Raw genomic sequence first — 19,083 nt, 5'->3', positions numbered from 1 at the left:
TGAATTGTACATGCCACACAGAGGCACAGCGAAGAGGTCATTGATAAAAGCTCTAATGAGATATTTTAACTCTAAGCTTCAGAGTTGATCTAGCATTTCCTAGACATGCCTCTATCAGTCCTATCTGTTTGTCATTGTGTTACCTAGTGTGAACTGGCCCTATGTGTCTTTGAAACCATTGCCATTTCGGCTTTATCAGAACCTTTAAAGGCTCTTCTCAAAGAGTTCCTGAATCCCAGTTAGGTACTCAGTTATGAATAAAGCACAACAGAAGCCAATCATTATTATAAATTTGAAAAATTTAGAAATTAAAAAACAGTCTATACTAACACCATGCCATGATGCCTGACTCTCCTGTGCTTTGCGAACTCCATTTCTCAGATCAGTTGAGTTTTCAAAAGCATCTACTAAACAATGCCTCTTCTCCCCGCCCCCAAAAAAGAACCACTGTTTTACAGTTGCAGCCAGGTCATAGCAAATCTATAAGCTGGCTAAGGACATGGGTCTTAACCTTCTCATCTTTTGGTTATCCACCAAAGGAGGAAGAAAACACATATACTGAAAACTTACAGAAGCAGATAAAAATTGTTTCAATACACATTGCATAGATGCTGAAGAATCCATGTGCAATTAGGTAAGATCCAATAATGACTGTCTAAAAATGAGTAGAGAAGAGAATGAAAATGTCATTAAGTTGTCCAGAAGAACAATAATGCAGCTTTAAATGAAATCATGATGAGAAAGCCTTGAAGTACTCTGTATTCGAAAATATTTCAATATAGAAACCTAAAAACTTCAATGATTATGTTTTTGAGTGCTTCTGTATTAGGATTTAAATAAGGTATACTAGATGACCTGGCAATTTTCTTTTCACTATCTCTAATGTCTACCAAAAACACCCCAGATTTAGGATCCTGCACACTAAAGCAGTAAAGGGTAGGAGTTAAGAGCACACACCTCCTAGGTTGGATCACAGCTCATAAACTCACTCAATAAGTTACTTAACCTCTCTGTGCCTGCGACATGAAATTGTGTCCGCAGAAGGGGAGAATGTGAGTAATAATGGTATTTATGCCACGTGGATTGAGTGAGTTAATATAGCGTAATAGATACTGCAGGGTTCCATACAGATCCTCCCCAGCTGCCACATCTATTCCAGTTGCTAAGAATACAGGTTGCTGATGACTCAGCTGTTTCTCTCACTAGGAATTGCTCCCCTTTCAGGGAACTACCTCACCTAAGGTTACATCATCATTCTGAGGGCAACCCCTGGTCAACTGCCTGATGCAGCACAGGGAGGCCTTGTCCCTTTGTCAGAACTTCCTGTAATTATGCTATAACTGGGTCAATTTCCTCTTTTTCCTGGGCCTGTCTCCTCACTTCCTTTCACATGTTTCTCAGGAAAGCACCTCATAATAAACCTTCTGCATGCAGTCCTCAGCTTCAGGGGCTGCTTTCAAGGACCCGGTGTCTAAAGCAGAATGAGGTTTGGCACAAAGTAAGACCAATAATATTAGCTATCATCATTTCTCCTATTTCTTTTTGGTTTTTTTTATTTTGCCATCTCTGGTAAATCAGAGTCAGTGTTACCCAGATGCTATGGAATGAACCGTGTCCCCTCAAAATTCACATGTAGAAACCTAATCCCCAACATGGTAGCATTTGGAGGTGGGGCCTTCGGGAGGTATTGAGGTCATGAGGATAGAGCCCTTGTGAATGGGATTAGTGCCTTTATAAGAGGAGACAGGAGAGATGATATCTCTCTCCTCCATGTTAGGATAATAGCAAGAAGATGTCCCTTTGCAAATTAGGAAGAAAGCTCTTACCAGGAACTGAATCTATGGGCACCTTAATCTTGGATTTCTCAGGCTTCAAAAAAATAAGGAATAAATCCCTGTTGTTTTAGCCACCCCAGTCTATGGTATTTTTGTTGTAGCAGCCCAAAATTTGCTAAGACATCAGCTCTTACCAACAAAGGTACCCAGTAGTAATTTAAAGATGTTGGTCCTTCTATAATCATTGGGAGTCTTTCTGTGAATAGTAGAAAGGCCAGGACACCTACAGTGAAAAGGCAGAATGTATATATTGTGCATTTGCAACAGAATATGGCTTTTTGTAGTAGTTTTTCTAAGCACCTATTATATTTTTTATCATCATCATCGTCGTCATTACCATCATCATATTACTACCACTACTACTATTACTTACCTATACACCCAGCAACTAGAATCTTCCCCAGGACTAGTACAAAGTCTGTAACTCTATCCATAACTGCAACTCTGAGAATCAGAAAAAAGAAAATATAATTTTATGTTTAAATTACATTTGTTACTAGAAGTTTATGAGAATAAACAATTCATGTGTTCATTTTGATGTGTCTTTGCAAAACTTTTATTTGGCATTTGTTTTTTGGTGGGGTTTGTTTGTTTGGTTGGTTGGTTTTTAGGGCCACACCTGCAGCCTATGAAGGTTCCCAGGCTAGGAGTCTAATCGGAGCTGTAGCTGCCAGCCTACACCACAGCCACAGCTACGCCAGATCCCAGCGGCATCCACGATCTATACCAGAGCTCACAGCAATGATGGATCCTTAACCCACTGAACGAGGCCAGGGATTGAACCTACAACCTCATGGTTCCCAGTCGGATTCATTTCTGCTATGCCACGATGGGAAATGGCATACATAAGGTTTTCCTCTTAAGCCACTTGTTAAATGCGAGAAATGAAGGTAGAACCCAGGCATGAAGTTCTACTTCATTTTTACTGAAGTAAACAGAAGATGGCATTGTAGGGCTGTCAGATGCTATTGGTGGTATCCTGTCTCTTTAATTCCAGGACTATAGACACCTTGAATCCTGAGGACGGCTGTGTCGGTTCTCTAATTTTGTTCACTGAGACTCTGTCAATTCTGGGAGGGGGGGCATTGTCAGAAACATGATGATAATGTTCATGTGGGGAATTTCTTGAGCAGAGGGGATAATAAAAATGAATAAGTGCCCATGGGTATAGACACATGTGGATTTTAGGAGCAATAAGTATAAGATGTAAAAAGAAATTAATGTTGTGAAGGAGAAAATTTACACCTAGTAAATTAAAAGATAACATTCATGTCTAATAAGACCACCAACACTTTAAATAACAACATGTGAAGTATGGATACTCAGGGTTCACAAAATCATCTGTTGCAATGCTCAACCTGATTACTTACTTTAAAATATTTCTCATCAGCAGATTAAAAGCATCTTTTGCTGACCTGCAGAAGTTTTTGCCGTATATCGCAATCTGAGGAAGACAATTGATATCATTCAGAAGTCAGTTACATAACAAGACTAACAGATAATCCCGTGACATGAACATGAATTAATTCTCTGTCATCCTATACAGTTACTCTCATTCCTCTTTCCAATATTTGAGCTCGTGGGAAGCTTGGGAACTGTGTCCTCAACTCTGCACAACTCTCAATGTCTCATTCTATTTCAGTTGCATATTATGTACCCTTAAACTCCATGAGGAGTAGATAACTTCAAACAGAGGTAGGTTTCTTCTCAAATCCCAAGACACAGCTTCTATCTTTGAAGTGTTTTGGCTATGGTTTGTTGTCGAATGGGTTAAATGTTGTAATATTCACATTAAAAATTACTCTCAAGAAATCTAATGCTTTCCAATACACCTAATTTACTGATCAAAAGGCTCAACACAATATTCTTACTGGAGGTATATTAATGACTCTTTGAACCTCCATGACTATTTGCATCAACCCTGCAGACCCTATGTCACTGTGATAGTAAGCAAGTTGCTAAATTTAAGAATAATATTTTTGGAGCCCCCTTTTAAAAAAATCTCTTAGAAGCCTCCATATTCCCAGAGCAAATAAGTAGCAAATTCAGTGGGCATTGTCAATTCCCACATATTTCAATATAAGAATCATAAAAAGAAACAGACCCTTAAAATATATATAAATCTCAGAATTAGAATAATATTTTCTTTTCAGCGTGAAACATAGACCAAGTTACCTTTCCTCCCACTAAACTGCGTCAAGGACAAACAAAATCATTTTCAATCAAGCACATTTTTATTTTTCTAACGTAATATTTTGTCTCTCCAAAAGATATTGAAGATAATAATGAAGTACAGCTTAGTTACTGTCTCAACTAGGAAAGCATAGCCCTAAATTATGCATTGGATTCACAAATTCTTATTTCAACATAGTCATAAATTCAGCTATTTGATATACAAGTGCTTTAGAGATGGAAAATGTAGACATGGGATTTGGGTTTGTAGAGAAGAAATTTAGTAAATAAAAAAATAATCTACTTACCATAATATAGGCATTTCTGTTCAAAAACTTTACCGCTTTTTCCAAACACCAGAAACAGCATCTCAGGCAGCATTTTAGGAATTTAGAAATGTTGTTCTGGGCCTCTATGAGAAGGAGATATTTAAACCTATTAATGATTGGCAAACTCTATGAATCAAAAAAATAATAGTAAAATTTTAAATGGGTTTAAATTTTTTTAAATTGCAGTAAAATATACATAAGGTTTTCCTCTTAAGCCATTTTTAAACGTACAATTCAGTAGCATTAAGTACATTCACAATTTTGTGAAACTTACCATCATGATCAATTTCATCATCTCAGATAGAAACTCTGTACCCATTAAATAATAACTCCTCATTATCCCCTTCTCCCAGCCCTCGGTAACCTCTATCATATTTATGTCCATGTGAATTTGCCTCTTCTAGACACCTTATATAAATGGAATCAAACAATATTTGTCCTTTTGTGTCTTGCTTATTTCACTTAGCATTAAGTTGTCAAGATTGATCATTACATTTCTCTTTAAAGCTGAATAACATTCCATCATATGTATACATCACATTTTGTTTATTCTTTTATCTATTAATGGAAATTTGGGTTGTTTCTACCTTTTGGCTGTTGTGAATAATGCTGCTATGAACATTGGTGTGCAAGTATTTTTTGAGTCCCTGCTTTCCATTCTTTTGTGTATATATCTAGAAGTGGAATTGCTGGATCATATGGCAATCATATTTTTAACTTTTCTGAGGCATCACCTGTTTTCCACAGTGGCAATAGGATTTTATATTCCTGCCAGCAATACACAGGTGTTGCAATTTATCCTCATCTTATGAACACTTGTTACTTTTCAGTTTTTTGATAGTGGCCATTCTAATGGGTATGAAGTAGTACCTCATTATGGTTTTGATTTGCATTTCCGTATTGATGAATATTGAGCATCTTTTCTTTCATGTGTTTATTCACCATGTAGAGCAATGTATATGCAAATCCTTTGTAAGAGGGACACAGATGGTGACCTAGGAGCCTCCTGAACTTCTTTCCTCCCACAGCTGCACTGAATGTACAACTACATGAAGCAGTTTCCTCTAAGAAAAGCCAGAAACAAGCCAAGTGACTCCTACAAATCAGGCAACTAAGAAAATCCCACATGGAAATGATAGGAAAGGCTGAGACATCCTTGCTATAAACCCTACCCCTGGCACAACATGCAATCAAGACAGTACCCCCACTCTCAGCTTCTCCCTGAGGTGTGAAGGATTTGGACAGCATGTCAAGGATTCTAACTTTTAAGTCTCCCACCTAAGAGAAAGACCCTCAAAACACTTAGCTCTGAAAGCCAAAAGGCCTTGTGTCCACAAGGTTTGCAGGTCTATAAAAAACAAAGAAGCAGTTCTTAACAGGTGCCTATGTTAGCCAACATTATAACCCCCAAGGCATAATGCAGAGGGAGTAGGCAAAAATGCCCCATCTTCCTGCCTTTCCCTGGAAGGGAACTGGCTGCATGCTTTACAACCTTACAAGCTGCTGCCTAAAAGTCCAGCTTCTAATATGCACACTCTAGGGGCTAGCTGTGATCCTCCATGGAGCTGGGGTGAGCTGGTGGGCACTTCTGCTGCCTTTTCCCTCTAGCTCACTCCATTCATAAAATGAGGTCACCGATATCTCTTTGGAAGGAGCTCGTACACATACTTGGTGCCCCAGCTTTTGCAGCTACTTCTGGAGGCATGGTCCTCCCTTTGTCTGGCTTTGATAGGGCTTGCATTCATGAGTCTCACAGGACCTTAGGAAACAAAGAAGCAGCGTTTATATGGTAAAGGATGCCCTCCCCTCCCACCACCACCAGCACCACCACCAGCACCACCACCATCACCACCACTGCTATGGCTATACATCCTGCCTCAGAGCAGAGGAAACAGGGACCTATCTCCTAGTTTCTCCCTGAAAGGGGATTTACTACCTGCTTCCCTTGCTGCTGCCTGGGGGTTTAGTTTCCCTTTTTTGGGGGGTGGCGTGGGGTGAGCTGCACTGTGGCATATAGAAGTGTGGAAGTTCCAAGGCTGGGTGTAGAATTAGAGCTGCAGCTTCTGGCCTGCTCCACAGCCACAGCCACGTGGGATCCTAGCCTCATCTGTGACCTACACCACAGCAATGCTGGATCCTTAACCCACTGAGCAAGGCCAGGGCTTGAACCTGCATCCTCGTGGATATTAGGTTCTTAACCTACTGAGCCACAGTGGAAACTCCATGGGGGTTTAGTTTCTAATCAGCCTGCATCTAGGTTCTATGATACTCCCCTTTGGGACACTGACAGGTCTAGGCACACCTTCAACTATAAACAACCACTAAGCTAACTCTGGTAGCTAAGATAATGTAGGCTAGGCTGATTAATGAAGCTCATTTCCTATATGAGACTAATCTGTCAAGTTGCAAAAGATGGTTATTTTATCTAATGCACAGAAACAAATACAAAGAGTCAGGAAAAAATAAACAAGGGGATATGTTCCAAATAAAAAACAAGATAGGAGTTCCTGTCATGGCTCAGTGGTAATGAACCAAACTAGTATCCCTGGCCTCACTCAGTAGGTTAAAGCTCTGGCATTGCCATGAGCTGCAGTATAGGTTGCAGATGTGTCTCAGATACTGCATTGTTGTGGCTGTGGTGCAGGCCTGCAGCTGCTTCTCCTATTCAGTCCCAATCTGGAAACTTCCATATGCCATAGGTGCAGCCCTAAAAAGACAAAAAGAAGAAGAAAAAAAAGGCATATCTCCAGAAACTGATATTTATGAAACAAAGAGAAATAATTTACCCAATATATAATTCAAAATAATAATTCTAAGGATGCTAACTGTGGTCATGGGGAGACTTACAAAATTAAGAAATGAAAGAGGAGACATTACAACTGATACTACACAAATACAAATGATTATGAGAGACTACAATGAACAATTATACACCAACAAACTGAACAACCTAGAAGAAATGGATAAATTTCTAGAACCATACAATCTATCAAACTGAATCATGAAGAAATAGAAAATCTGAACAGATAGATTACTAGTAAGGATTTTTAATCAGTAACCAAAAAGTTCCCAACAACAACAAAAAAGTCCAGGATCAAATGGCTTCACTGGTGAATTTGGCCTAACATTTAAAAAATTAATACCAATCCTTTTTAAACTCTTTTTAAACAATAGAAGTGGAGAGAACATTTCCAAACTCATTTTATGAGGCCTCCATTAGTCTGATGCCAAAGCCAGAAAAGAATAGTACAAGAAAAGAAAGTTACAGGCCAATATCCCTAATGAACATAAATGCAAAAATCCTCAACAAAATATTAGCAAATTGAATTTAATAGTATATTAAAAGAAAAAAAAAACGGTAAATTAATAGAATCATGTACCAAGATCAAATAAGATTTATTCCAGAAATGCAAGGGTGGTTTAACATATGCAAATTAATAAATTTGATGCTCCACATTAACAAAAATGAAGGATGAAAATCACATGGTCATCTTAGTAGATGCAGAAAAATTACCTGACAAAGTCTAAACCTCCTTTAATAATTAAATCTCTCATTAGATTGGTTATAGAAGGCCTCAGCATAATAAAGACCATATTTGACAAGCCCACAGCTAACATCTTACTCAATGGTGAAAAGCTGAAAGCTTTTCCTCTGAGATTAGGAAAAAGACAAGGATGTCCACTCTTGCCATTTTTTTAAAATCTAGTGCTAGAAATCATAGCCATGGCAATTAGACAAATAAAACAAATAAAAGGTATTTGAATCAGAAAGGGAGAAGTAAAATTGTCTCTGTTTGCAGATCAAATGATATTATATATAGAAAACCCTACAGCATCCACCAAAACACTATTAGAGCTAATACATGAAATCAGTAAAGTTGCAGGAAATAAAGTAAATATACAAAAACCACTGGCCTTTCTATACACCAACAACTAACTATTGGAAAGAAATTAAGAGAAAACTTTCATTTACAATTGCATTAAAAAATACCTAGGAATAAATTTAAATGAGGAGGAGAAATACTTGTATACTGAAAACTATTGATAAAAGAAGTTGAAAAAAACAAACAAGTGGAAAACATTCCAAGTTCACGGATTGGAAGAATTAATATTGTTAAAACGTTCATAGTACCCAAAGTGATCTACAAATTTCATGAAATCCCTATCAAAATTTCAATGTCTTTTCAAAGAAATAGAAAAAATAATCCTAAAATTTGTATGAAATTACAAAAGGTCCAAATAACCAAAGCAATGAACAAAGAAGAACAAAGCTAAAGGCATTTACACGTCCTGATTTCAAACTTTATTACAAAGCTATAGTCATCAAAACAGTATGTTTTTGGCATAAAAATAAACACATAGATGAATGTAACAGAATAGAGAACCCAGAGATAACCTATGCATTTATGATAAATTAACTTTTGGCCAGGGAGTCAAGAATATACAACGGGGAAAGGACATGCTCTTTAATAAGCAGTGCTGGGAAAACAAATATCCACATGCAAAAGCATGAAATTGGACCCTTACCTTACACCATACACAATAATCAACTCAAAATGTATTAAAGACTTGAACATGAAACCTGAAACCATAAATCCTAGAAAAAAACATAGTGGTAAGCATCTTGACATTGGTCTTGGCAATGATTTTTTTGTATTTCACACCAAAAGCAAAGGCAATAAAAGCAAAAATAAATGAGTAGGACATCAAACTAAAAAGCTTCTGAACAACACAGTAAACCATTAGCAAAATGAAAAGGAAACCTACTGAATGGGATAAAAGTACTTGCAAACTATATATGATGAGGTGTTAAAAATATACAAGGAATTTATAGAAATCAGTAGCAAAAAACCACAAACAACGCAATAAAAATGGGCAAAGAACCTGAATAGACAATTTTTCAAAGAAGACATACGTGAAATAGGTGCATGAAAAGGTACTCAACATTACTTATTATTGGAGATAGAAAATCAAAACCTAAATGAGATACTACCTCATACCTGTGAGGATGTCAGTTATCAAAAAATAAGAGATAACAAATATTGGTAAGAATGTAGAGAAAAGGGAACCCTTGTACAATGTTGGTAGGAATGTAAATTGATGCATCCATGATGGCAAATGGTATGGAAGTTCCCTGAGAAATTAAAAATAGAACTATTATGTGATCCAGCAATTTTACTTCTGTATTTATAATTGAGGGAAATAAAATTACTATCTTAAAGAGATATTTATACTGTAATGTTCATTTCAGCATTATTTGCAGTATCCAATTTATGGAAACAACCTAAGAGTCATTAGAGGGATCAATGGATAAAGAACATAAGGTATGTATACATAGTAGAATATTATTCAGCCTTAAAAAATGAAATCCTGTTTTTGCAATGATATGGATGAACTTGAAGGGAATTATGCTAAGTTAAACAAGCCCCCCTCCCCCCAAAAAACCCCAAATATACATGGTATTTTTTATGTATGGGGAGAAAAGTTGAATGCATTTAAACAGAGAAGAATGGTGGTTGCCTCATGTTGGGATGCAAGAAATAGAGACTGGTAAAAGGGTACAAACTTTCAGTTACATGATGAGCAAGGAATTAGGATGTAATGTATAACATGGTGAGTATTGTTGATAACACTGTATTGTATAATTGAAATTTGCTGAGAGTAGAGCTTAAGTATTCTCACCAAAAAAGAAAAAAGGAAAAAAATAGGTAAATATGTGAGTTGAACAGATGTCTCACTTAAATGTGAGAATCTTTTCACAATGTATATGTGCATCAAATCATGTTGTACACTTTTAAAATATTACAAATTTACTTGTCAATTATACCTCATTAAAGCTGAAAAAATTTACTTAATTTAAAGAAATACTTTGCCCCTGTTGAATCGGGTTGTTTATTGTTGAGTTATAGGAGTTAGTTATATTTTCTAAATATTGGTTGTTTATCTGGTATATGACTCGCCAATATTTTCTCCTATTCTGTGGGTTGTCTTTTTACTCTCTATAGTGTCATTTGATGCACAGGCATTTTTTTTTTTTTTTTTGCCATTTCTTGGGCTGCTCCTGCGGCATATGGAGGTTCCCAGGCTAGGGGTCTAATCAGAGCTGTAGCTGCCAGCCTACGCCAGAGCTATAGCAATGCAAGATCTGAGCCGTGTCTGCGACCTACACCACAACGCATGGCAATGCTGGATTGTTAACCCACTGAGCAAGGGCAGGGATCGAACCCACAACCTCATGGTTCCTAGTCAGATTCGTTAACCACTGCACCACGACGGGAACTCAACAGGCATTTTTTAAAAATTTTTTGATGAAGTCTAATTTATCTGGGTTTTTTTTGTGTTACCTGTATTTTTTATCCTATCTAAGAAATCATCATTAAATCCAATTGTCAAGATTTCTTTGCTTTCTTCTAAGACTTTTATAGTTTTAGCTTTTATGTCTAAGTCTTTGATCCCTTTTGAATTAATTTATGTATGTGGTATAAGGTAAGGGTCCAACTTCATTCATTTGCATGTAGCTATCCTGTTTTCCTAGTAACTGTCCTTAGTTGAAAAAACTGTCCTTCCCCCAGTTGAATAGTTTTATATGTGAAGGTTTGTTTTGGGGCTCTCTATTCTATTCCAGGTCTATATGTCTGTCCTTGTACTAGTGCCACACTGTTTTTATTACTATAGCTCTGTATTAGTTTTGAAATCAGGAAATGATGTGAGTGTTCCTACCTGGTTGTTTTGTTTCAAGACGATTTTGGCAATTAATATATATTTTTTTTCTTTTTGGCCACACCTGCAGCATGTGGAAGGTCCTGGGCCAGAGATTGAACCTGTATCACAGCAGCAACCTAGCCGCTGCAGTGACAATGCCAGATCCTTAACCTGCTGTGCCACAAGAGAACTCCAATACAATTTTCTAAAGTACATTCTAAGCAGAGTTTATGTGTTTGTAAACTGTATGTGTCATCTATGAAGATTTATGCCAATGACATCCACGTTTATATATTAAACCTGACCTGTCGTGAGCTCTAGACTTAAAACTACCTGACACCTCCACCATACTTCTCAGGTCAAAAGCACAATTTTAAATCTCTTCTTTGAAATTTGCTTCTCCTGGTTTCCACATCTTAGTAGATAGCATCATAAACTTTTTTCTCTCTTTTCTTTACCAAAGCTTCTCTCCCCACCCCTCAACCATATTCAAGCCCTCAATAAGTTCTGTAGGCTTTTCCTTCCAAACATCTCTCTAGCCTGACCACATCCATCCTTATTACCATGTCCATGTTACAGTCATTATGTTCTCCCCAACCCCCTGACCCAAACTATTCTCTTTATAGAAGTCAGGAAGTCTGAAACAAGATGAATTCCAGAATCTTTACCTTTGAGACGTTTGTCCAAGTATTCTAGGATTAATCTAAACATTTGAATTCCTGCAAGAATTAAAGATCCAAATGCTAGGGATCCTGTGTGATATCTGGACAAAGAGAAAATGAAAATAAAGGTTAAAATACTATACTATTAAATAAAAGATGTTAATTTTTATTGGTAAAAGTATCTACAGAAGGATTGATAGGAAGGAGCTTCTTACACTCCATTCAGATTGATAAAGTCCACATAGGATTTTATTTTTTAATTTATTTTTAATGATTATTTTTTCCATTATAGTTGATTTAGAGTGTTCTGTCAATTTTCTACTATACAATAAAGTGACCCACTCACACAAATATATACATTCTTTTTCTCACATTATCCTCCATCATGCTCCATCACAAATTACTCTAGTTCCCAGTGCTGACCAGGATCTCATTGCTTATCCATTCCAAATGCAATAGTTTGCATCTATTAACCCCAGACTCCCAGTCCATCCCACTCCCTCCTCCTCCCACTTGGCAACCACAAATCTATTCTCCAAGTCCATGAGTTTCTTTTCCATAGAGGATTTTAAACCATGTACATCCATCTTGCACTTTATCTATAAAAATGAAATGATACTAATAGCCTGTCATCTTATGATGATTTTATAAGAGGATGTTTGAGCTGAGCAATGAAGAAACAGACAAATTAGTCCTAATCTTTAATTTAGTGCCTTCCTCTTAGGTCTTTTCACCAGTAACCTTTCAGAAGGATATTAGCCAAGGTAGGGATTATAAAACTGTGGCCATAAAACCAGACAAAGCCAACAGACATCCATGAATCCTGAATTATAGCTTTGACCTCAAGTCCCTTACCACATGAATTACAAGCACAAGATTGAATGAGAAACACACTAAACATAACTGGGAAGATAGGTGTAGGGTTCACTGTGAAACTTACCTTATGGCTCGTCCAAATGCAGTAAAAAGTGGATATGGAGGGATGTCGTCAGGTTTTTTCAAGGCCCAATAATAAGAAGCAAAGGCACCAGCAAGGGCACACTGACCCAGTGCAATGACAAAGTTTATAAGCCAGAGAAAGACAAATAGATTGAATATCTGGAAGGTAGTGATGTATTGATGGTACAGGCTCTTTCCACCATAAAAAGCAAAGTTACACTGGGCCCCAGGGCAAGCTTTGGCAATTTCAGTTGTATTAAAAGTCTGTATTCAGAAAAAAGTAACACAAATAACATTAAGTGGCATTCCAAGATAACACCTTCCTTGCCTGCTCTTGTAGCCCCCTAATTTCATGTTCTGCTTTTTTTCCTATTAGCTTCTGTTCTTATTTATATTTTCTATACCACACTTCATATAATTTTCTTTCTTTCTTTCTTTCTTTTTCTTTTTTTGCTTTTTAGGGCCACACCGTGGCATATGGAGGTTCCCAGGCTAGGGGTTGAATCGGAGGTGTAGCCGCCAACCTATGCCACAGCCACAACAATTGTCAGATCCGAGCTGCATCTGACCTACACCACAGCTCACGGCAATGCCAGATCCTTAACCCACAGAGCTACGTAAGGGATTGAACCCACAACCTCATGGTTACTAGTCAAATTCGTTTCCACTGAGTCACGATAGGAATTCTATATATAATTCTTTAGTGAACTCTGGAAAGTATCTCATTTTTTCATCACTCTGCATCCACTGTAATTTCATATTTATTATTGTTGGTTTTGACCATACCTGCTTCTTAGGTATGTGACAAGACAAACACACTTAGGAAATAACAGTGGTCTCTCTACAATATGCCCACAACCCTCCCCTTCTCTACAATGATCCCCATGAAATGCCCAGAGTCTCTATTTCAGGGTGATTCCCACAACAACGGCTAGACAAAATTTAACAGAGTTCTGTATTGAAGTCAATAAAGGGGTTTACTTACCTGTGGGTCACAGGTTTTATTTTCATGTATACACTGCCCCTTTGGGGTTATGACTTTGTATACGGGTACCCCCGATGTAGCCAAGTAACTGAGTGAATCCTATTAAGGATAAATTATTTGCTGGTAGATTGAAAGTAAATGGTCAAGAAAATAATGCAAACAACCAAAGTCCACTGAGAAATTATTTCAAAAACTTCTAATCTTTTAATAATTCATTTATTTTCAGACCCAGAGTAATATACCATGGGTCAGCTGTACTTAATGCCGCTTATAAACAGAGAAATATAGGAGTTCCCATTATGGCTCAGTGGAAACGAATCTGACTAGCATCCATGAAGGCACAAGTTCAATCCCTAGCTTCGCTCAGTGGGTTAAGGATCAGTGTTGCTGTGAGCTGTGGTGTAGGTCTCAGACATGGCTAGGATTTGGCATTGCTGTGGCTCTGGTATAGGCCAGCAGATAATTCAACCCCTGCCTTGGGAACCTCCATATGCCATGGGTGCAGCCCTAAAAAAAAAAAAAAAAAAAAAAAAAACAGTGAAATATAAAGGAGTTTTTTTTTTTTTTTTTTAGGTTTTGCCAAGGAGAAGTATCACATGTGAGACAAAATGAAACCAAATCTACCATATAACCTGACAAAATGAAACTAAATCTACCATATAACCTATTTGAGGGAAATTCAATTGGTACTCTGAAACTTTTGATCTTCCCAGGATGTGTGGATCTGAGGTTTAAAAGAGGTCAATTACAGAAGGATACACTGCTATCACAGCCCAATAGGAAATGCAGATTGAGAGGAAAATGAAAGTTAAAACTGGATAAATTAATGTAGTAGGGATATATCCAATGGCTCTGAAATAAAAAAATAGTTGAAATTCAGAATGATCCAGAATTATAATTTCTCCATCAAATTGTTATTGGTTAGAGGTAGAAATAAGCCTTAGACTGAGTTCATTCTAAGAAAAGTGATAATAACCACCAACTGTTGTCTTTTTTTTTTTTTTGCTGATGTATTCTTAGTTGGTTTTAAGTATTTATTTATTTATAGTAAGTTAGAGGCATTCTTTGAATGCTAATGTTTGATTACTAGCAAAAGTTCCCCAAAACCTTCTCCTCTTTGGTTATTTATGTCTGACTCATAAAAATTTGATTCATTATAATCATAGTATTTCTCCCTTTTGTTTAGACTTTTAAAATTGGAGAGAACCTTGAAGATCATCTGATCAAGTGTGAGAATCTAGCTCTAATTCAATAATCCTTTCTGAACTATCTTCAAAATATGTTCATTAGTCTCTGGGGACCTCGCTGAGTGAAAGGAACTTACTTTTTTTCTTTTTCTTTTTTTTTGTCTTTTTGCCATTTCTTGGGCCGCTCCTGCGGCATATGGGAGGTTCCCAGGCTAGGGGTCTAATCGGAGCTGTAGCTGCCAGCCTACGCCAGAGCCACAGCAACACGGGATCCTAGCCATGTCTGCGACCTACACCACAGCTCCTACACCACAGCTCATGGCAACGCCGGATCGTTAACCCACTGAGCAAGGGCAGGAATCGAACCCACAACCTCATGGTTCCTAGTCGGATTCGTTAACCACTGCGCCACGACGGGAACTCCGAAAGGAACTTGCTTTTATATGACACAGATTATTCTATTTTCTTAGCAACTAAAGCATTAGAAAGTTCTTCCTCATCTGCCTGTCTGTAACTCACATCTACTACCTTCAGAAGAAATGACCACTTTTTCCTTATAGCAACCCTTAAAGAAATTCCTTATTCTTTTGTTCACCAGGATGATCATTCTTTTGATATTTAAGATGTGATTTCTAAAATATTCACCATCCTAGTTTCTCTATTACTAACTACTTTTGAATAATCTTTTCAGCATATGACGCTGAATTAACCTTATGCTTTTTGATTCCAGCCACTGAGAACTACAGTAGAACTATTTCTACTCCTATTGCACTGATACATTTTAAATTTGGTTTTGTATTCATTACCTTCTCTACCTCACTATCTGGGCTGTTCTCTGTTTTCTCCAGATATTGCTCTTGAGTGAATTATTGGGCATCCCCATGTTTACCGTGTATTTTCATGCCCATTTATTCCAGATGTTATTTTCCCTTAGAAAAATTATTAACCTATCACAGTAATAGGTTTATTAACATTTAGAGACATACAAACACACACACATTTAGACATAGCAGTAGGATAAGTTACAGTGAATTACACAATATTATATTATTTAAGAAACAAACCCAGGAAGTCAGTAGTTTTCAGTGGCTAATGATAGGGCTTTGGTTATTATGAGAAGGAGAGAGAGTTTAATTTAACAAACTGCTTGTTAACTATTTCAAACTGGCTTTAGGTGGCACTACTATTATTATTATTATTATATATGATGATTTTGTTAAAATAATCCTTAAAGACTATTTTAAATAATTTGGTTCTCAGTCATTAACAACTTAGTTTCCATAATTCTAAATAGAGAACATGATCTGTTGGCTTTACAGCAATACTTTCCTTGTTTTTTTCCATGCATTATTCAAAAGTTTCAAGTATTATCCTCAAGTGACCTTTTGGAATAGAAACTGTAGGTGTTATTACCTTCCAGCATGAATTTTACGTAAAGCTATGTTTATTTTGTAGCATTTGAAAATAAAAATGGCTCTGGATATAAAGTGTTCCTGAATTAAGAGCTTTAGATACAAAACATATCATCTGGTGCTGCTAGACCAATTATTGCATCTACTGGCAAATGTTACTAATACAAAAACTGGCAATAGCACATAATTGACTTTATAGAATTATGGTGATTCAAAGTTACACAAATGATCTCAACCATTAATATTAACAAATGACTCCGTATGGGAATAATACAACATATAATAAAATTAACTTTTATATAGCACTTTATCACTTACTTTCACATAAGTTAATCCTCCTAACATATATTTGGTGTTAAAAAAGGGCAAGTGCATAGACTAGAAAGGTTTTAGCTTTATTTTACCCTATGATAATTGAGGTGTGGGGATATTGAGAGACTTGTTAGCGTGACCTTTTTAATACGAGGCAGAGTCTGAACTTGAACAACTCCTCTTGAATGGAAAACAAATTTAACAAGCCAACAAGCCTTCTTAAAGGGAAAGTAGGCTGGAACATCTACACAATAGGCAGTGACTGACATGACTGATAATATATCATGTGAGTTTCTCCATCAAGGCCTTACTTGCTCCCCTCCTTCAACAGGGCAATGGAGATACGGATTCGGTTCCTGAGGAAGATCAGCACGAGGATGACAAACACTTCGAGGATGCAGAGTATTATCACTTTAAACAGAAAAAACAATTAGTGTGCAATACAAATCAATACAAAAAAGCAAACATCCTCTGCGAAAGTTGGGACTGAGCATCACGATTATTTCTGCCAATTCTGACACTTCATAATTTAAGTGTGGTACCTTTCCAAAAATGTCAATTTTTAGAAATTTATATTCAAAACCTGCTAGAAATGCTAAGACATCTAGATGAAAACCTTTAGCTAGAGTTTAAACAACTCAGTTGGACAGGCTTCATTTTCTCTCTGGAAATATTTCACCATACATAGAAATGAGAAACTAGGCTTGGATGGAAGGAAGGGCTGCTGTGGGGAGCTCTATTTTAGATGTTTTCATTTGCACTTCTTTGAGTAAGAGAATCATTACAGAAGAAAGTTTTTGAACTGCCTCCCTGCTCACAATGCCTCTTAATTAATTGATCTTACCGATGGACAGGGCAGGCTCTTGGATACATTATTAGTGTGTGACTCCATCTATCATGGCTGCTATTGATGGAATCAGGGGGTAAACCCACCCAGGTTATGTAACAAAAGTCTCAGAATTAGAATTAAGGGAACCTATTTCAGGTTTGAACAAAGTTTGTAAACCTGTGGAGTTCCTGTTGTGGCCCAGCGGTGAATGAATCCAACTAGTTTCCATGAGGACATGGGTTTGATCCCTGGCCTTGCTCAGTGCATTAAACATCTGGCATTGCGGTGAGCTGTGGTGTAGGTCACAGACGCAGCTTGGATCTCACATTGCTGTGGCTCTGGCATAGGCTGGTGGCTACAGCTCTGATTGGACCCCTAGCCTGGGAATCTCCATATGCCATGGGTGCAGCCTTAAAAAAAAGGCAAAAAAACAAAAAAAAATTTAAAGTTTATAAACCTCTTGAACTAAGAGTTATAGACATTTAATAAAATCCTTTATTAAATGTCTATTCATTGATTATAAAATGCATCCTGACCTCAGAGATGTTAAAAAGTGAAAAGATGGGGATCCTAAATTAAGGAAATATAGTGCTGCTAATAACAGAATCTGAAATTATAAAACAAAGTTAATGGAAAGTTAAATCCCTACCCATGAAAGAATCCATTCTATAACATTTGTGTTGGATAGTTATTCTGCTCATGCCTGCGCACTTCCAGTGTTGGAGCACTCATTATTCCATCCTATGGTTATACCACTAAGATTCAGTTGTTATATCACACATCAGTTAGTAACCCCAAGTAAAAAATCAGTTAACCCAGAGGTGTGGGAGGATCCTAGTAATGTATCATCTGCCTACTACATCTTTTAGTTAAACTATATATTTATGTTTCTATGCACATTTGATTCTCTTAGAAGTAAATCAACTCCAAAATTGTGGAGCATAGCCATAATAAGCAAAAATTGTTATCTTCTTTTGATACACCTAAAAATACGAAATAGGTCGGAGTAATTTAATATTCTAAAATTGCATCGATAAAGAACATTGTATATTGACTTGAACCCTTACAAAATTACATGCTTTAAATGGTTATATTAGAGAAATTTGTCTTTTGAATTTATATATATTCCCCCTTTTTGTTCAAATAAAAGCAAACAACAGAAACATTTTTTTGAGGTCCTATAGGGAAAAGTTTTATAACTAATTTTACCAAGGAGACTGGGATAATTAATAGCAGAAATCAGAATAAAACCATCTTCTAATCCAATCCTTTTTTTTTTTTTTTTTTTTTTTTTTTGTCTTTTTTGTTGTTGTTGTTGCTATTTCTTGGGCCGCTCCCGCGGCATATGGAGGTTCCCAGGCTAGGGGTTGAATCGGAGCTGTAGCCACCAGCCTACGCCAGAGCCACAGCAACGCGGGATCCCAGCCGCGTCTGCAACCTACACCACAGCTCACGGCAACGCCGAATCGTTAACCCACTGAGCAAGGGCAGGGACCGAACCCGCAACCTCATGGTTCCTAGTCGGATTCGTTAACCACTGCGCCACGACGGAAACTCCTAATCCAATCCTGATTCATAAGAATTATAATTTTTGCATGTATAACTCTGCTTATTTTCAGTGTTTCTGTCAATGAGTAATTTGACATGTATGTCCTTGTCTCTGGCGCCTATAATTTTGTCAAACACAGAGCAAGTAATAAATTAATGTCTGATAAATGG

At 37.0% G+C, this 19,083-nt stretch overlaps 1 protein-coding gene across 7 annotated transcripts in view; it reads right to left on the bottom strand.

The window, feature by feature from the left end:
• Positions 1-19,083, bottom strand: part of SLC44A5 (solute carrier family 44 member 5) — a 414,235-nt gene that overhangs the window by 11,449 nt on the left and 383,703 nt on the right. For 5 of the 7 annotated variants that reach the window (XM_021096466.1, XM_013996232.2, XM_021096464.1 and 2 more), the window contains 10 exons: positions 16,847-16,946; positions 14,384-14,476; positions 13,625-13,712; positions 12,641-12,903; positions 11,707-11,801; positions 4,316-4,419; positions 3,206-3,279; positions 2,209-2,279; positions 1,970-2,058; positions 571-655 (listed from right to left, as the gene is read on the bottom strand). In XM_021096466.1, the coding sequence (XP_020952125.1) occupies positions 571-655; positions 1,970-2,058; positions 2,209-2,279; positions 3,206-3,279; positions 4,316-4,419; positions 11,707-11,801; positions 12,641-12,903; positions 13,625-13,712; positions 14,384-14,476; positions 16,847-16,946 (1,062 nt within the window). The remainder of the gene's footprint in view (positions 1-570; positions 656-1,969; positions 2,059-2,208; positions 2,280-3,205; positions 3,280-4,315; positions 4,420-11,706; positions 11,802-12,640; positions 12,904-13,624; positions 13,713-14,383; positions 14,477-16,846; positions 16,947-19,083) is intronic. The other 2 variants (XM_021096468.1, XM_021096467.1) reach the window with 2 other exon arrangements.

Source organism: Sus scrofa, chromosome 6 (assembly GCF_000003025.6).
Source record: "Sus scrofa isolate TJ Tabasco breed Duroc chromosome 6, Sscrofa11.1, whole genome shotgun sequence".
Classification (NCBI taxonomy): Eukaryota; Metazoa; Chordata; class Mammalia; order Artiodactyla; family Suidae; genus Sus; species Sus scrofa.
Note: the sequence above shows the minus strand (reverse complement) of the source record. Positions and strands in the feature narration are given on the sequence as shown.